We start from the raw sequence: 15,568 nt of genomic DNA, 5'->3' as shown, positions 1-15,568 counted from the left end.
GGTCAGATTGCTTTTTGTTCAAGCAAGTTATCGTGGTTAATAGATTTTCACTACATTTTGTGCAGAACAAAATTCTATAGAATTGGTTTGAAAGAGTCGGATGAAGAGAAATAAAACGAAGTTTTTTCCTCTTTTCACTCAAATTCAGTTGAGCTTCGGACAAAAAATGAGGACAAAATGTAAGTATTTTAACTAGCATGCTGTTAGCAAAACTTCAAACCAAAATCTCCTTAAAACGGGTCAAATATTTTTGTTCAAAATCAAGAAAAGGAACATGGTCAATTGTAGATATTCGTACATCGGCTGACTCTGTTTAACAGGGTCAATTAATGTAAGAATATCTACAACTGACCATGTCTCACTTCTTAATTTTGAACCAAATTTGTTTACTCGTTTTAACAATGAGATATTGGTGTCAAATTTTTTGTCCGCATCTTTTTTTTTGTTCAAATTTAACTGAATATGAGAAAAACGAGATAAATATTTTTTTTTCATTTCAATCGATCATTTCAAACCAGTACTATAATTTTAGTATAATTCAAACCAGTACAAAATGCAGTGAAACGTCGATAAAACCGCGATTAACATGCGTGAACAAAAAGCAATTCAACTTAATGAAAAGTATCAGAATTGCAAGAAAAAACATAAATTTTTTTTAAATGAGAAAAGCTTTTACAAAAAACGTGTTTTGAAAACACTTTGTAGTTGTTGAATTGTTTAAAATGATTAGATTTTCTTGTCTTCGTCTTTAACAAGTATTTCTTGAACTATTTAGATCATCTTGACTAGATTGATCCAATGTTACTACTTCTATGACCTCTGTCCTAAGATATGCCAAGCACTGAAATTAATTAAAACTAAACTTCATACCCTCGCACTCAAAAGGTCAAAACATTTATTGTTTTTATTATTAGCTAATCGAAATAAACAAAATTTAAATTGAGATGGATTCAAGAAGTTCATTTCTCTCCAGAGTGTTCGCGAAAGGAAGAAAAAAACCTAGCGGTAGTATAGACCAAGGAGGGATCGATGGAAGCAGTCAGTGGTCGGAGTATCCGATCATCAGCGAGCACTCGGAGACAGTCGAGCCCGATTACCACGGGGAAAGCAGCCAATTTCTGTTTTCTTCAGGTAGTGGAACTAACTCTAAATTTTTTGTAGACAAAAGTAGAAAACAAGTAGTAATCAGAAGTAGACAAACCTTACTAGATCAGTAGCGGACTTAGGGGGGGGGAGGGGGCGGGGTAGGCGGACGCTTTTCCTTCTTCTGGGATTCGATCCCCTGCCGACCCAAAGCGTCCCCCCTTTGTACTATTTTGAGATATCCATTTTTGGCAGACTGACCTCAAAATTTTTCTAAAGGCGCCTTCTGCGCCAATCTATACTAATTTAAAGGGGTAAGCGCGCCGCAAAACGCGACTTTACGGTCAAAATTTTCCAAAAAGTGCCTAAAAACACCTTTTTTGGCCTGTTATTTCAAAATTGTGCCATGACCCAGAATACTTGGACTAAAAAGGGACTTTTTAGTGCTTTGGGAGAGCTCACAAAATCATATTGGTTGACCTTATAAAAAAGGTCGACAAAATTTTCAATTGTTTTTTGAAAATCCGCCCCCCCCCCGAGAAATTCCTAGATCCGCGCCTGGAGTAAATGTTGATGATACTGCCATTCGTATTTAGTACAACCACGCATAAAAACGCCGACTCGGAAGAAAAACGCCAAAAGTTTTAACACAACTTAAAACTGCTTGAAAATTAAATTCATAAATTGGATAAAGAAAAAAAATAAAGGTTTTCAAAAAACAACAAAAACAAACAAAAATTTTTGCAAGAAAAAGTAAAAGCTATTTTATTCCGCACAAAAAACTTTGGTTTGATCTATGATGAAAACTTGAATACACAATTTTTAGATAAGAAACGCACCAAATTTGGAGAGCAGGCTTTTTAGATTGCAAAAAATGGCATCTAAGGTTAACTACGCAACCTCTTATTCCGTGTTTTATTCAGTAGTTTACAGATCTTAAAATGAAACTGAAATTGGCAGCATATGTCTAAAAATGTTGGCAGCAACATTCAAGTTAATTTAGAGTATTTCAATATCATTCATTTTAGAGTTAACAACCAATTATTTTTGCCCCAAGATTTTCATTTTTATGAGATATGAAAAATCACAACTTAAGTTTTTCAGGAACAAAAGTATAACTAAGATTTTTTAGGGCTAGGCAAATTACATTATAATGTAACTGTGTACAAGAAATCAGCAACTTTGCATCCAACTTTCATCAGATTAACAAAAAAACAGCAGTTTTCAAAATTAATGTCTTCAATTTTAGCTTTGGAACGCTCATCACTGCAATTCATTTTTCCGAGCTTAAAATGCTGCTAGTTTGAAAAACGAAACTTTTCTATTGCTTTTTTTCTCATTTTTACCATAATTCAAAATGTGTACGAACTCTGCATTCAGGTGTCTTTTAGTTTTTTTTCCACACGAAATCAGGTACCACAATTGATTTAACAGTTTAACAGGGTCAATTGATGTAAGATTATCTACAACTGACCGTGTTTCACTTCTTAATTTTGAACCAAATTTGCTAACTCGTTTTAACAATGAGATATTGGTGTAAACTTTTCTGTCCGCATCTTTTTTTTTGTTCAAAGTTAACTGAATATGAGAAAAACGAGATTAATTTTTTTTTCTTTTCAATCGATCATTTCAAACCATTACTCTAATTTTAGTATAATTCAAACCAGTACAAATTGCATTGAAACATCGATAAAACCGCGATTAACATGCGTGAACAAAAAGCAATTCAACTTAATGAAAAGTATCAGAATTGCAAGAAAAAACATAAACTTCTGTAAAATGAGAAAAGATTTTACAAAAAACATATTTTGAAAACACTTTGTAGTTGTTGAATTGTTTAAATTGGTTAGATTTTCTTCTCTTTGTTTTTAACAAGGATTTCTTGAACTATTTAGATCATCTTGACTAGATTGATCTAATGTTACTACTTCTATGACCTCTGTCCTAAGATATGCCAAGCACTGAACTTAATTATAACTAAACTTCATACCCTCGCATTCAAAAGGTCAAAACAGTTATTGTTTTTATTATTAGTTAATCGAAATAAACAAAGTTTAAATTGAGATGGATTCAAGAAGTTCAAATCTCTCCAGAGTGTTCGCGAAAAGAAGAAAAAAACCTAGCGGTAGTATAGACCAAGGAGGGATCGATGGAAGCAGTCAGTGGTCGGAGTATCCGATCATCAGCGAGCACTCGGAGACAGTCGAGCCCGATTACCACGGGGAAAGCAGCCAATTTCTGTTTTCTTCAGGTAGTGGAACTAACACTAAATTTTTTGTAGACAAAAGAAAAAAAAACAAGTAGTAGTCAGAAGTAGACAAACCTTACTAGATCAGTAGCGGACTTAGGGGGGAGGGGGCGGGGTAGGCGGACGCTTTTCCTTCTTCTGGGATTCGATCCCCTGCCGACCCAAAGAGTGCCCCCTTTGTACTATTTTGAGATATCCATTTTTGGCAGACTGACCTTAAAATTTTTCTAAAGGAGCCTTCTGCGCCAATCTATACTATTTTAAAGGGGGGAGCGCGCCGAAAAACGCGACTTTACGGTCAAAATTTTCCAAAAAGTGCCTAAAAACACCTTTTTTGGCCTGTTATTTCAAAATTGTGCCATGTCGCAGAATATTTGGACTAAAAAGGGACTTTTTAGTGCTTTGGGAGAGCTCACAAAATCATATTGGTTGACCTTATAAAAAAGGTCGACAAAATTTTCAATTGTTTTTTGAAAATCCGCCCCCCTCCCCGAGAAATTCCTAGATCCGCGCCTGGAGTAAATATTGATGATACTGCCATTCGTATTTAGTACAACCACGCATAAAAACGCCGACTCGGAAGAAAAACGCCAAAAGTTTTAACACAACTTAAAACTGTTTGAAAATTAAATTCATAAATTGGATAAAGAAAAAAAATAAAGGTTTTCAAAAAACAACAAAAACAAACAAAAATTTTTGCAAGAAAAAGTAAAAGCAAATTTATTCCGCACAAAAAACTTTGGTTTGATCTATGATGAAAACTTGAATACACGATTTTTAGATAAAAAACGCACCAAATTTGGAGAGCAGGCTTTTTAGATTGCAAAAAATGGCATCTAAGGTTAACTACGCAACCTCTTATTCCGTGTTTTATTCAGTAGTTTACAGATCTTAAAATGAAACTGAAATTGGCAGCATATGTCTAAAAATGTTGGCAGCAACATTCAAGTTAATTTAGAGTATTTCAATATCATTCATTTTAGAGTTAACAACCAATTATTTTTGCCCCAAGATTTTCATTTTTATGAGATATGAAAAATCACAACTTAAGTTTTTCAGGAACAAAAGTATAACTAAGATTTTTTAGGGCTAGGCAAATTACATTATAATGTAACTGTGTACAAGAAATCAGCAACTTTGCATCCAACTTTCATCAGATTAACAAAAAAACAGCAGTTTTCAAAATTAATGTCTTCAATTTTAGCTTTGGAACGCTCATCACTGCAATTCATTTTTCCGAGCTTAAAATGCTGCTAGTTTGAAAAACGAAACTTTTCTATTGCTTTTTTTCTCATTTTTACCATAATTCAAAATGTGTACGAACTCTGCATTCAGGTGTCTTTTAGTTTTTTTTCCACACGAAATCAGGTACCACAAACTATCATCGGAATGAGTCGAACGATATATCATATTAAACTCCTTTCAGTCATAATTTGAACAATTTTAAAAGTTTGTATAAACTTGTCCGAGTGCCGAGAAAAACCATCATGAAATTTTTGAGTTTCAGTGTAATTTTGAGCGTTCGGGTTACGTTCGTATAATAGAAAGTTGGTCAATTAGACTAAGAAACCTTGACATTAATAAAGCGAAAACAGTTTTGAGAAGCTTCATTCAGCGCTTGTTTGCAATTAAATGTATTAAATAACTTTAGAAAAATACTTTGATAACCAATGAAACTTCTTGTAACTTAAGTTGTAAAACTAATAAGAATTTCAATAAACTCTCCGAACTTGATCTTTTTGTCTTTCTTTTTCTAGCTCAGATCTACTGGCTTAGTTCCATACGTATGTATGGCCAACTGGCCAACAGTCTTTTTATTTTAGGCCGGTGCTTATGGCCTTGAAAATAATAGATAACAATAGATTAATATATCTAGCATCAAGAGGTTACTGCAACCGCAGTACTACAAATACTTTCAGATTATTTTTCAATTGTTTTCAATTTTTGTTTGTTATTCGTTTTTTTTTCGACGACAATTTTTGCCGATTTGTCTCCAATCACTAACTTCATACCCGTTTGTATAGTGATTGCGTCACATTATGCACAAAAAGGACGAAACTACTATTTTCATGAAAAACAAAAGAAAAAACATCTCGTTTGAAGACACTTGAAAACGAATCTGTATATCCAACTGTGATCTTCCCGCAGTAAATAATGAATTTAGATATAGGTTCTTAGATATTGAAATGTGTACATGTATCTATTTATCTGCCTGAAAACAATCTACAATTGAATAAGGAATTGATTTCATAAACTATTTTATTTATTTTTCTTTTACTTTTTAATATAGTTGTAATTTATTTTAAATTTTGAAGAAAACTTACCGAAGGCTAGATTTTGTTCACTTTTGTGTCCTTTCATTTTACCTTCATGGCCCATGAAGGGACGGATTATCAAAATTTTTAAGTAGTTTTGTCGACTTTTCTTAGCTCATCCCAATCGACTTTCCGCGCACTCCGAAAACATCATTTTTGCATTATTAAACATGTTATTAAAACCTCCAGGATACTCGGTGGAACCCAACCTGTACTCGATCAACCAATCACATGTCTCGGAGGGAGAGGGCCACGTTCTCTCGGACTCATGCATGACTCAAACGTACGACACTATGGAAGATATCGTGAGTCATGCATGGGGGCACAATGGACACAAGACACGGGCATACCGAGAGGGGGTGATACAGAAAAAATTGGGTAAGTTACAGAACTATGTACTTGAGTTCACGTTTTATGTATGATATTTCAATCGCTCTTGGGGAAAATGTTGAAACTTTAGAACTGGGCGTATTAGTTCAAAAAGATATTGTACAAAATGTTGAATACGTGCGAATGAGATGGTATGTAGTCGAAATCAATTTTTTGTTTTAGGTCTGCAGAGCCACAGAAGATTCGAGGAGTCTCGTCGAATGACTAATTCTCAAACGGCCAGTTTCCAAAAGTCATCGGTAAGAGCACAGTAAAATGATTGCCCTCAAAGTAAACGCGCCTTGTTATCATTCTGACAAAATTAGCTCTCACGAATTTAACCCGTAAAATTAGTTTATAAGTACTACCATAGAACTGGGTGCCGGAAATCATGCCGACGGGATTTCAAGGCGAATCGTAAAATACGGGACTTCAAGCCGAATTTTGTGTTGAAAGTCATGACATACGATTAATTTGAAAACTGTCTTACAGAAAATCTGAATTTGACGAGCTTTTTATAACATTGTTGATTCTGAGCACTGGTTTTTCCTGTGTATTTTTTGTGCATTTCAAAATCCTGCTATCCGATGCCACTTTTAAGTAGTGCATTATAATGAAGAACGCTTATTATGAACTAAAATTGCAGCCCCGTCAACATGTTGTCCTAGACCCCTTAGAACCATGCATATAATAATCAAAGTTTGAGTGAGTGCCAAGAGACAGGTCTGGTCGGCGGTGTATCGACTAGCATAAAGCTCGAATGGCAGAAAATATTTTAAATTGAAAATCGTATCGATTAGCATAAAAATTGGAACACAAAAATCATATGTTATCGAAATTTAAATCTTTATACTCAAAAATATATTTAATCACAATTTTTATACACATTTAAATCAGCGGTAATCAGCGTTCTGTTCAAGCCATTACAGATCATGGTGTGACTAATCAAAATTCATGGGATGAAAACTTTCATTTTTTTGTTGATTACTTAATTTCTCCGTAGCTCAATTTTCTATTTCACGGAAAAGCACGTTTCAGTTTGAGCGGATTAAAACTGTAGTTTTGTATTTCTGAGAAATTAGGCTATCGAAATTACGCTTTCGATTTTTTTAAAATGTTTTTAAACTTTTATGCTAGTCGAGCTTTATGCTAATCGAGCAACAGCGGTCTGATCTACACAGTGGACTTAATATACACTTATAAGCGGGGAGTGTTGCAATGCAAAACAAGAGTGTAGAATAAAACAAGTATAGATGCATATAAAACAAGCACAGTTGGCCGAGCGGCCTAGAGACAAGTCTCTCACGACGGTCAACCGGGTTCGAGTCCCCCCATATGCAGACCTTAAAACATGTAGACCCGAGGGGCTATAGCCCCATTTGACCGTTTTTTACTGTTTTTTGGTTCTAATTCGGTTCAGCCTTGATTAAGGTTGACCGCCAAAAAGAGCAATTTGTCTCAAGGACATTACCGACCGGTTCTTGTGGCTAGCTTGCGCCGATTTGTACCAAAAACGAACAGATGCTAAAAATGTTGTATGATGTCCTGATCAATAGAAAAATACCGAAATTTATCTATTGCTTGAGTTATTTACCGATAAATATCTCTTATTAATTTACGAATTTGGATTCAATTATTTTCGTTTGGAGATTAGCGAGCATATTTTGGCGCCCCACAAGGGACCACATTCTGTAGCAGTAGGACAGTATTCTCTAACTCAGAGAGCAGTATTCTACATTGTAGCAGTATCGAAAGGAGTTAATTCAAAAAGCAGCTCAGTCAGACGAGGCGTGGTCGAGAAAGCTGTGAGACGTCCTGTGGTGCTGTATTGTTGCAGTATCGAAAGCAGTTCATTCATACAGAAGTTCAAACAGACGGGGAGTGGTCGAGAAGGCTGTAAGACTTCCTGTGGTGCCGTTTTTCTGACAGGGTTGCTGTTGTGCCAGTGCTCCTGTGTTCTTTTGCTGCCAGTGCTCCTGTGGTCCTTTGCTGCCAGTGGTCCTTTGCTGCCAGTGCTCTTGTGGTGCTGTTTTGCTACCCAGACAGTGGTGCTGTTTTGCTGTTTAGAAGTCCTGATATTAGAAGTACTGAGACGCCCGACACCCGTCGCAGCGATGCTGTTTTACTGCTTAGACGACCGAAACCGGTGATCGCCCAATCTCCAAAACTGTAAGAAGTTTCCAAAACTTTTAAAACTCCAATTGTGCTATAAATTTAAATACGATGTCATTTATGATAGAAATTTTCCCGCAAGCTAGCCCCCGGTAATTTTTCTCGATACCCAAAAATTTTGGACAGTTCCGTTGAACTGAAATATTCTACAGTCGTTACATAGACAAACTGACTTGACATTTTTCTCGATACCAAAAATTTTTGGATATATGTGAGCGGACTATTAATCAGTGAAATCGGAACATAGACAAGAGGTACTGGACTAGTTTTTTGGATTGGTTTATGACTCGAACCTGCTGACCAAAATTTTCTGAAAAATTTTGTATAAAAAGTAAAAAAATTGCCAAAAAATCCTCAAAACGTCTCCAGAATTCTGCGAAACTGTGCTGTAAGATGACACCAACCTTATGTTAAGTGGTCTGGTAGCAAAATATCAGGCAAATTAAGTTGAGTTTTTTCATCCTCAGGTTTCTTCCGCGTGTGTTGTTGGAACTTAACCAATTTGCCTGATCCCCCACCCACCATTGGTGAAACTGAAAGCCAGTTCGCTTCGAGTAAAACAAAGCCGTTTCAGCCCATCAGATTATTGACTTCGTTGCGTGGCAGTAAAGTTAAGTGGTCAGGTACGGTGATATTAAGTGAGTTAAGTTGAATTCTTTCATCCTCAGGTTTACTCCGTGTGTGTTGTTGGAGTTCAACCGACCTACTTAATTTTCCAACCCCATTGGTACTTAAGCGTAACGAAGCCGTCGCATAGGTCCCCTAAGTGTATGGTATTCATTCTAGGAGCTAGTTCTTTGGATCACGCGCTCCGAAAACTTCCCGCTCCGTCCCAGAAGCGCGTCAAAGATACTTGCTTTACGAAGCCAGGTTTAAGTTTGAGCTTTAACGCTAGGGACTCTCAGAAAACAATACAGTACTACCTTCATCATTACTTGTCGCACCGTAAAGACCTTGTAATTTGGCACGACGCCATTAATAACTCGATAAGTAGGCACCGCAGCAACAATAACCGCAAGCTGAGTAGTGAGCAACTTGTCAATTTGTTATTAAGGTATAGGACAAACATTTGTGCGATCGTATACTGTAGACGGAACGGAACCGAGGATATAGAGGAAAGTTTAGGTTCAACAGGTATTCTCGTTCTCAACGTCGTTAAAGACTTTATCTCTAAGCGTAAGGCCAAGGACCAGGTACTAATTGAGAAGTACAAAGAGCTTCACCAGCCTCCTTCCCTTGAGTTAAAGACTCTCCTCCTTCTAAGGCGTTATAGCGCTAATCTTAACATCCTTAAGACACGTAAGAAGCGAAACCGCTTACCCCTCAAAGCTCGGAAAGCTATAAGAAATAGGCTTCAGGTAGAAGCTTTGAGACGTCAAGTTCCCCCGTCTTGTAAGCTAATGTTGATTTACTAATGCCAATTTGATTACGTACCAAAACAGTATCTCATTTTATTGATTGTTTTCTATAAGTGAGCATCCGTAGAATATTGTCAATTTGTGAAAAACATGGACGAAAAATTCCAAAATAAGATACGCAAGTTATTCGAAACCCGTCTAAATCTAGAAAATGAGCTGCTTAAAGGTCACTCATTATTACTTGAGTACATTGAGAATAATAGTCGCACTACAAAAATTGATAATGCTGTTTACAAATGTAAAATTGCGTTGGAAAAAGCTGTCGACGTCAATGAGCAATTAATTAAGTTAGCGGGAAAAACGGAAAATCCTGAAAAAATTATTGCTCAGCAAGACCTTTGGCTTAAGAAAGTAACCGAAATGAACGATAAAGTAATGCACGAAGCTCAGAGTTACAAGATGAGCCTTGAACCTTCGTCATTTCCAGCAGCCGGCATTACAGGGGGCAAGGGATCTTTACAACAAACTAGGTCTGAGACATCCTCACGCTCGCACAAAACAAGTGATTCAGCAGCACGAGTATCTGAAAACAGGTCTAAGGTCTCTAATCAGTCTAAGGATAGTAGAAAGCTTGACTCACATAAGTCTGATAAATCTGCTTCTACTCGTCATACGTCGACTGTTCGCACTATGTCATCAAGTGAGAAACGGCATGAGTTAGCTTTAGTAAAACGACGCCATGAGGAGCTGGAAAGGCAGTATCAAGTGTCTTTAAGACTTAAAGAGCAAGAGAACCGTCTTAAGTTCGAACAAAGTCAGCTGGAACTAGAGCAATTGGCTGAAAATCATAAAAAGCAACTAATTGAAATGGAATTGAAAGCGTTTGAACTTGAGGACAGTTCATCTGAGGTTAGCGAGAAGGTAGCGGAAAGTAACTTAACAGGAGTAAGTCAACCTATTTCAAAGGTAGCAACCGATCGAACTAATGATTGGGTAGACTCTGTTAGTTCACAAGCACCTCCCGACGTTGCTAGTGCGCCAGGTTTGCAGGCCTTCACTCGTGTACCCATTTCGTCAGGACCGACGACTTCCGCCCTCCTTGCTTATGCAATTCACACCAGTAATAGTCATAACCATGAGCACACAGCATTGAGTGACCCTGGAATCCATAGTTATGGACATCGGGCTATGCCTCAATTTGGCAGTGCAAGCCGTTTGCCATTGCAAGCTTCTGTTTCATTCCCAGCCTCTGTTCCATTCCCAGTTAACAATATGCATTCTAGTGCACACGTGTTACCACCACCGTCTGCTGTTCCTTTACAGACCATGAGTTGAAAGACCAAGACAGACCTTTGTGTTGAAAGTCATGACATACGATTAATTTGAAAACTGTCTTACAGAAAATCTGAATTTGACGAGCTTTTTATAACATTGTTGATTCTGAGCACTGGTTTTTCCTGTGTATTTTTTGTGCATTTCAAAATCCTGCTATCCGATGCCACTTTTAAGTAGTGCATTATAATGAAGAACGCTTATTATGAACTAAAATTGCAGCCCCGTCAACATGTTGTCCTAGACCCCTTAGAACCATGCATATAATAATCAAAGTTTGAGTGAGTGCCAAGAGACAGGTCTGGTCGGCGGTGTATCGACTAGCATAAAGCTCGAATGGCAGAAAATATTTTAAATTGAAAATCGTATCGATTAGCATAAAAATTGGAACACAAAAATCATATGTTATCGAAATTTAAATCTTTATACTCAAAAATATATTTAATCACAATTTTTATACACATTTAAATCAGCGGTAATCAGCGTTCTGTTCAAGCCATTACAGATCATGGTGTGACTAATCAAAATTCATGGGATGAAAACTTTCATTTTTTTGTTGATTACTTAATTTCTCCGTAGCTCAATTTTCTATTTCACGGAAAAGCACGTTTCAGTTTGAGCGGATTAAAACTGTAGTTTTGTATTTCTGAGAAATTAGGCTATCGAAATTACGCTTTCGATTTTTTTAAAATGTTTTTAAACTTTTATGCTAGTCGAGCTTTATGCTAATCGAGCAACAGCGGTCTGATCTACACAGTGGACTTAATATACACTTATAAGCGGGGAGTGTTGCAATGCAAAACAAGAGTGTAGAATAAAACAAGTATAGATGCATATAAAACAAGCACAGTTGGCCGAGCGGCCTAGAGACAAGTCTCTCACGCCGGTCAACCGGGTTCGAGTCCCCCCATATGCAGACCTTAAAACATGTAGACCCGAGGGGCTATAGCCCCATTTGACCGTTTTTTACTGTTTTTTGGTTCTAATTCGGTTCAGCCTTGATTAAGGTTGACCGCCAAAAAGAGCAATTTGTCTCAAGGACATTACCGACCGGTTCTTGTGGCTAGCTTGCGCCGATTTGTACCAAAAACGAACAGATGCTAAAAATGTTGTATGATGTCCTGATCAATAGAAAAATACCGAAATTTATCTATTGCTTGAGTTATTTACCGATAAATATCTCTTATTAATTTACGAATTTGGATTCAATTATTTTCGTTTGGAGATTAGCGAGCATATTTTGGCGCCCCACAAGGGACCACATTCTGTAGCAGTAGGACAGTATTCTCTAACTCAGAGAGCAGTATTCTACATTGTAGCAGTATCGAAAGGAGTTAATTCAAAAAGCAGCTCAGTCAGACGAGGCGTGGTCGAGAAAGCTGTGAGACGTCCTGTGGTGCTGTATTGTTGCAGTATCGAAAGCAGTTCATTCATACAGAAGTTCAAACAGACGGGGAGTGGTCGAGAAGGCTGTAAGACTTCCTGTGGTGCCGTTTTTCTGACAGGGTTGCTGTTGTGCCAGTGCTCCTGTGTTCTTTTGCTGCCAGTGCTCCTGTGGTCCTTTGCTGCCAGTGGTCCTTTGCTGCCAGTGCTCTTGTGGTGCTGTTTTGCTACCCAGACAGTGGTGCTGTTTTGCTGTTTAGAAGTCCTGATATTAGAAGTACTGAGACGCCCGACACCCGTCGCAGCGATGCTGTTTTACTGCTTAGACGACCGAAACCGGTGATCGCCCAATCTCCAAAACTGTAAGAAGTTTCCAAAACTTTTAAAACTCCAATTGTGCTATAAATTTAAATACGATGTCATTTATGATAGAAATTTTCCCGCAAGCTAGCCCCCGGTAATTTTTCTCGATACCCAAAAATTTTGGACAGTTCCGTTGAACTGAAATATTCTACAGTCGTTACATAGACAAACTGACTTGACATTTTTCTCGATACCAAAATTTTTTGGATATATGTGAGCGGACTATTAATCAGTGAAATCGGAACATAGACAAGAGGTACTGGACTAGTTTTTTGGATTGGTTTATGACTCGAACCTGCTGACCAAAATTTTTTGAAAAATTTTGTATAAAAAGTAAAAAAATTGCCAAAAAATCCTCAAAACGTCTCCAGAATTCTGCGAAACTGTGCTGTAAGATGACACCAACCTTATGTTAAGTGGTCTGGTAGCAAAATATCAGGCAAATTAAGTTGAGTTTTTTCATCCTCAGGTTTCTTCCGCGTGTGTTGTTGGAACTTAACCAATTTGCCTGATCCCCCACCCACCATTGGTGAAACTGAAAGCCAGTTCGCTTCGAGTAAAACAAAGCCGTTTCAGCCCATCAGATTATTGACTTCGTTGCGTGGCAGTAAAGTTAAGTGGTCAGGTACGGTGATATTAAGTGAGTTAAGTTGAATTCTTTCATCCTCAGGTTTACTCCGTGTGTGTTGTTGGAGTTCAACCGACCTACTTAATTTTCCAACCCCATTGGTACTTAAGCGTAACGAAGCCGTCGCATAGGTCCCCTAAGTGTATGGTATTCATTCTAGGAGCTAGTTCTTTGGATCACGCGCTCCGAAAACTTCCCGCTCCGTCCCAGAAGCGCGTCAAAGATACTTGCTTTACGAAGCCAGGTTTAAGTTTGAACTTTAACGCTAGGGACTCTCAGAAAACAATACAGTACTACCTTCATCATTACTTGTCGCACCGTAAAGACCTTGTAATTTGGCACGACGCCATTAATAACTCGATAAGTAGGCACCGCAGCAACAATAACCGCAAGCTGAGTAGTGAGCAACTTGTCAATTTGTTATTAAGGTATAGGACAAACATTTGTGCGATCGTATACTGTAGACGGAACGGAACCGAGGATATAGAGGAAAGTTTAGGTTCAACAGGTATTCTCGTTCTCAACGTCGTTAAAGACTTTATCTCTAAGCGTAAGGCCAAGGACCAGGTACTAATTGAGAAGTACAAAGAGCTTCACCAGCCTCCTTCCCTTGAGTTAAAGACTCTCCTCCTTCTAAGGCGTTATAGCGCTAATCTTAACATCCTTAAGACACGTAAGAAGCGAAACCGCTTACCCCTCAAAGCTCGGAAAGCTATAAGAAATAGGCTTCAGGTAGAAGCTTTGAGACGTCAAGTTCCCCCGTCTTGTAAGCTAATGTTGATTTACTAATGCAAATTTGATTACGTACCAAAACAGTATCTCATTTTATTGATTGTTTTCTATAAGTGAGCATCCGTAGAATATTGTCAATTTGTGAAAAACATGGACGAAAAATTCCAAAATAAGATACGCAAGTTATTCGAAACCCGTCTAAATCTAGAAAATGAGCTGCTTAAAGGTCACTCATTATTACTTGAGTACATTGAGAATAATAGTCGCACTACAAAAATTGATAATGCTGTTTACAAATGTAAAATTGCGTTGGAAAAAGCTGTCGACGTCAATGAGCAATTAATTAGGTTAGCGGGAAAAACGGAAAATCCTGAAAAAATTATTGCTCAGCAAGACCTTTGGCTTAAGAAAGTAACCGAAATGAACGATAAAGTAATGCACGAAGCTCAGAGTTACAAGATGAGCCTTGAACCTTCGTCATTTCCAGCAGCCGGCATTACAGGGGGCAAGGGATCTTTACAACAAACTAGGTCTGAGACATCCTCACGCTCGCACAAAACAAGTGATTCAGCAGCACGAGTATCTGAAAACAGGTCTAAGGTCTCTAATCAGTCTAAGGATAGTAGAAAGCTTGACTCACATAAGTCTGATAAATCTGCTTCTACTCGTCATACGTCGACTGTTCGCACTATGTCATCAAGTGAGAAACGGCATGAGTTAGCTTTAGTAAAACGACGCCATGAGGAGCTGGAAAGGCAGTATCAAGTGTCTTTAAGACTTAAAGAGCAAGAGAACCGTCTTAAGTTCGAACAAAGTCAGCTGGAACTAGAGCAATTGGCTGAAAATCATAAAAAGCAACTAATTGAAATGGAATTGAAAGCGTTTGAACTTGAGGACAGTTCATCTGAGGTTAGCGAGAAGGTAGCGGAAAGTAACTTAACAGGAGTAAGTCAACCTATTTCAAAGGTAGCAACCGATCGAACTAATGATTGGGTAGACTCTGTTAGTTCACAAGCACCTCCCGACGTTGCTAGTGCGCCAGGTTTGCAGGCCTTCACTCGTGTACCCATTTCGTCAGGACCGACGACTTCCGCCCTCCTTGCTCATGCAATTCACACCAGTAATAGTCATAACCATGAGCACACAGCATTGAGTGACCCTGGAATCCATAGTTATGGACATCGGGCTATGCCTCAATTTGGCAGTGCAAGCCGTTTGCCATTGCAAGCTTCTGTTTCATTCCCAGCCTCTGTTCCATTCCCAGTTAACAATATGCATTCTAGTGCACACGTGTTACCACCACCGTCTGCTGTTCCTTTACAGACCATGAGTTGAAAGACCAAGACAGACCTTTGTGTTGAAAGTCATGACATACGATTAATTTGAAAACTGTCTTACAGAAAATCTGAATTTGACGAGCTTTTTATAACATTGTTGATTCTGAGCACTGGTTTTTCCTGTGTATTTTTTGTGCATTTCAAAATCCTGCTATCCGATGCCACTTTTAAGTAGTGCATTATAATGAAGAACGCTTATTATGAACTAAAATTGCAGCCCCGTCAACATGTTGTCCTAGACCCCTTAG

At 37.9% G+C, this 15,568-nt stretch overlaps 1 protein-coding gene across 1 annotated transcript in view; it reads left to right on the top strand.

The window, feature by feature from the left end:
* The first annotated feature begins 3,044 nt into the window (after positions 1 to 3,044).
* The window catches only part of LOC134846806 (uncharacterized), a 34,783-nt gene continuing 22,259 nt past the window's right edge, over positions 3,045 to 15,568 (top strand). Inside the window, exons 1-3 of the mRNA XM_063864198.1 lie at positions 3,045 to 3,334; positions 5,836 to 6,024; positions 6,199 to 6,275. Of these exons, the coding sequence (XP_063720268.1) occupies positions 3,148 to 3,334; positions 5,836 to 6,024; positions 6,199 to 6,275 (453 nt within the window). The 5' untranslated portion in view covers positions 3,045 to 3,147. The remainder of the gene's footprint in view (positions 3,335 to 5,835; positions 6,025 to 6,198; positions 6,276 to 15,568) is intronic.

This window comes from Symsagittifera roscoffensis, chromosome 5, assembly GCF_963678635.1.
Source record: "Symsagittifera roscoffensis chromosome 5, txSymRosc1.1, whole genome shotgun sequence".
Classification (NCBI taxonomy): Eukaryota; Metazoa; Xenacoelomorpha; order Acoela; family Convolutidae; genus Symsagittifera; species Symsagittifera roscoffensis.
This window is presented reverse-complemented; position numbering and strand designations above follow the sequence as displayed.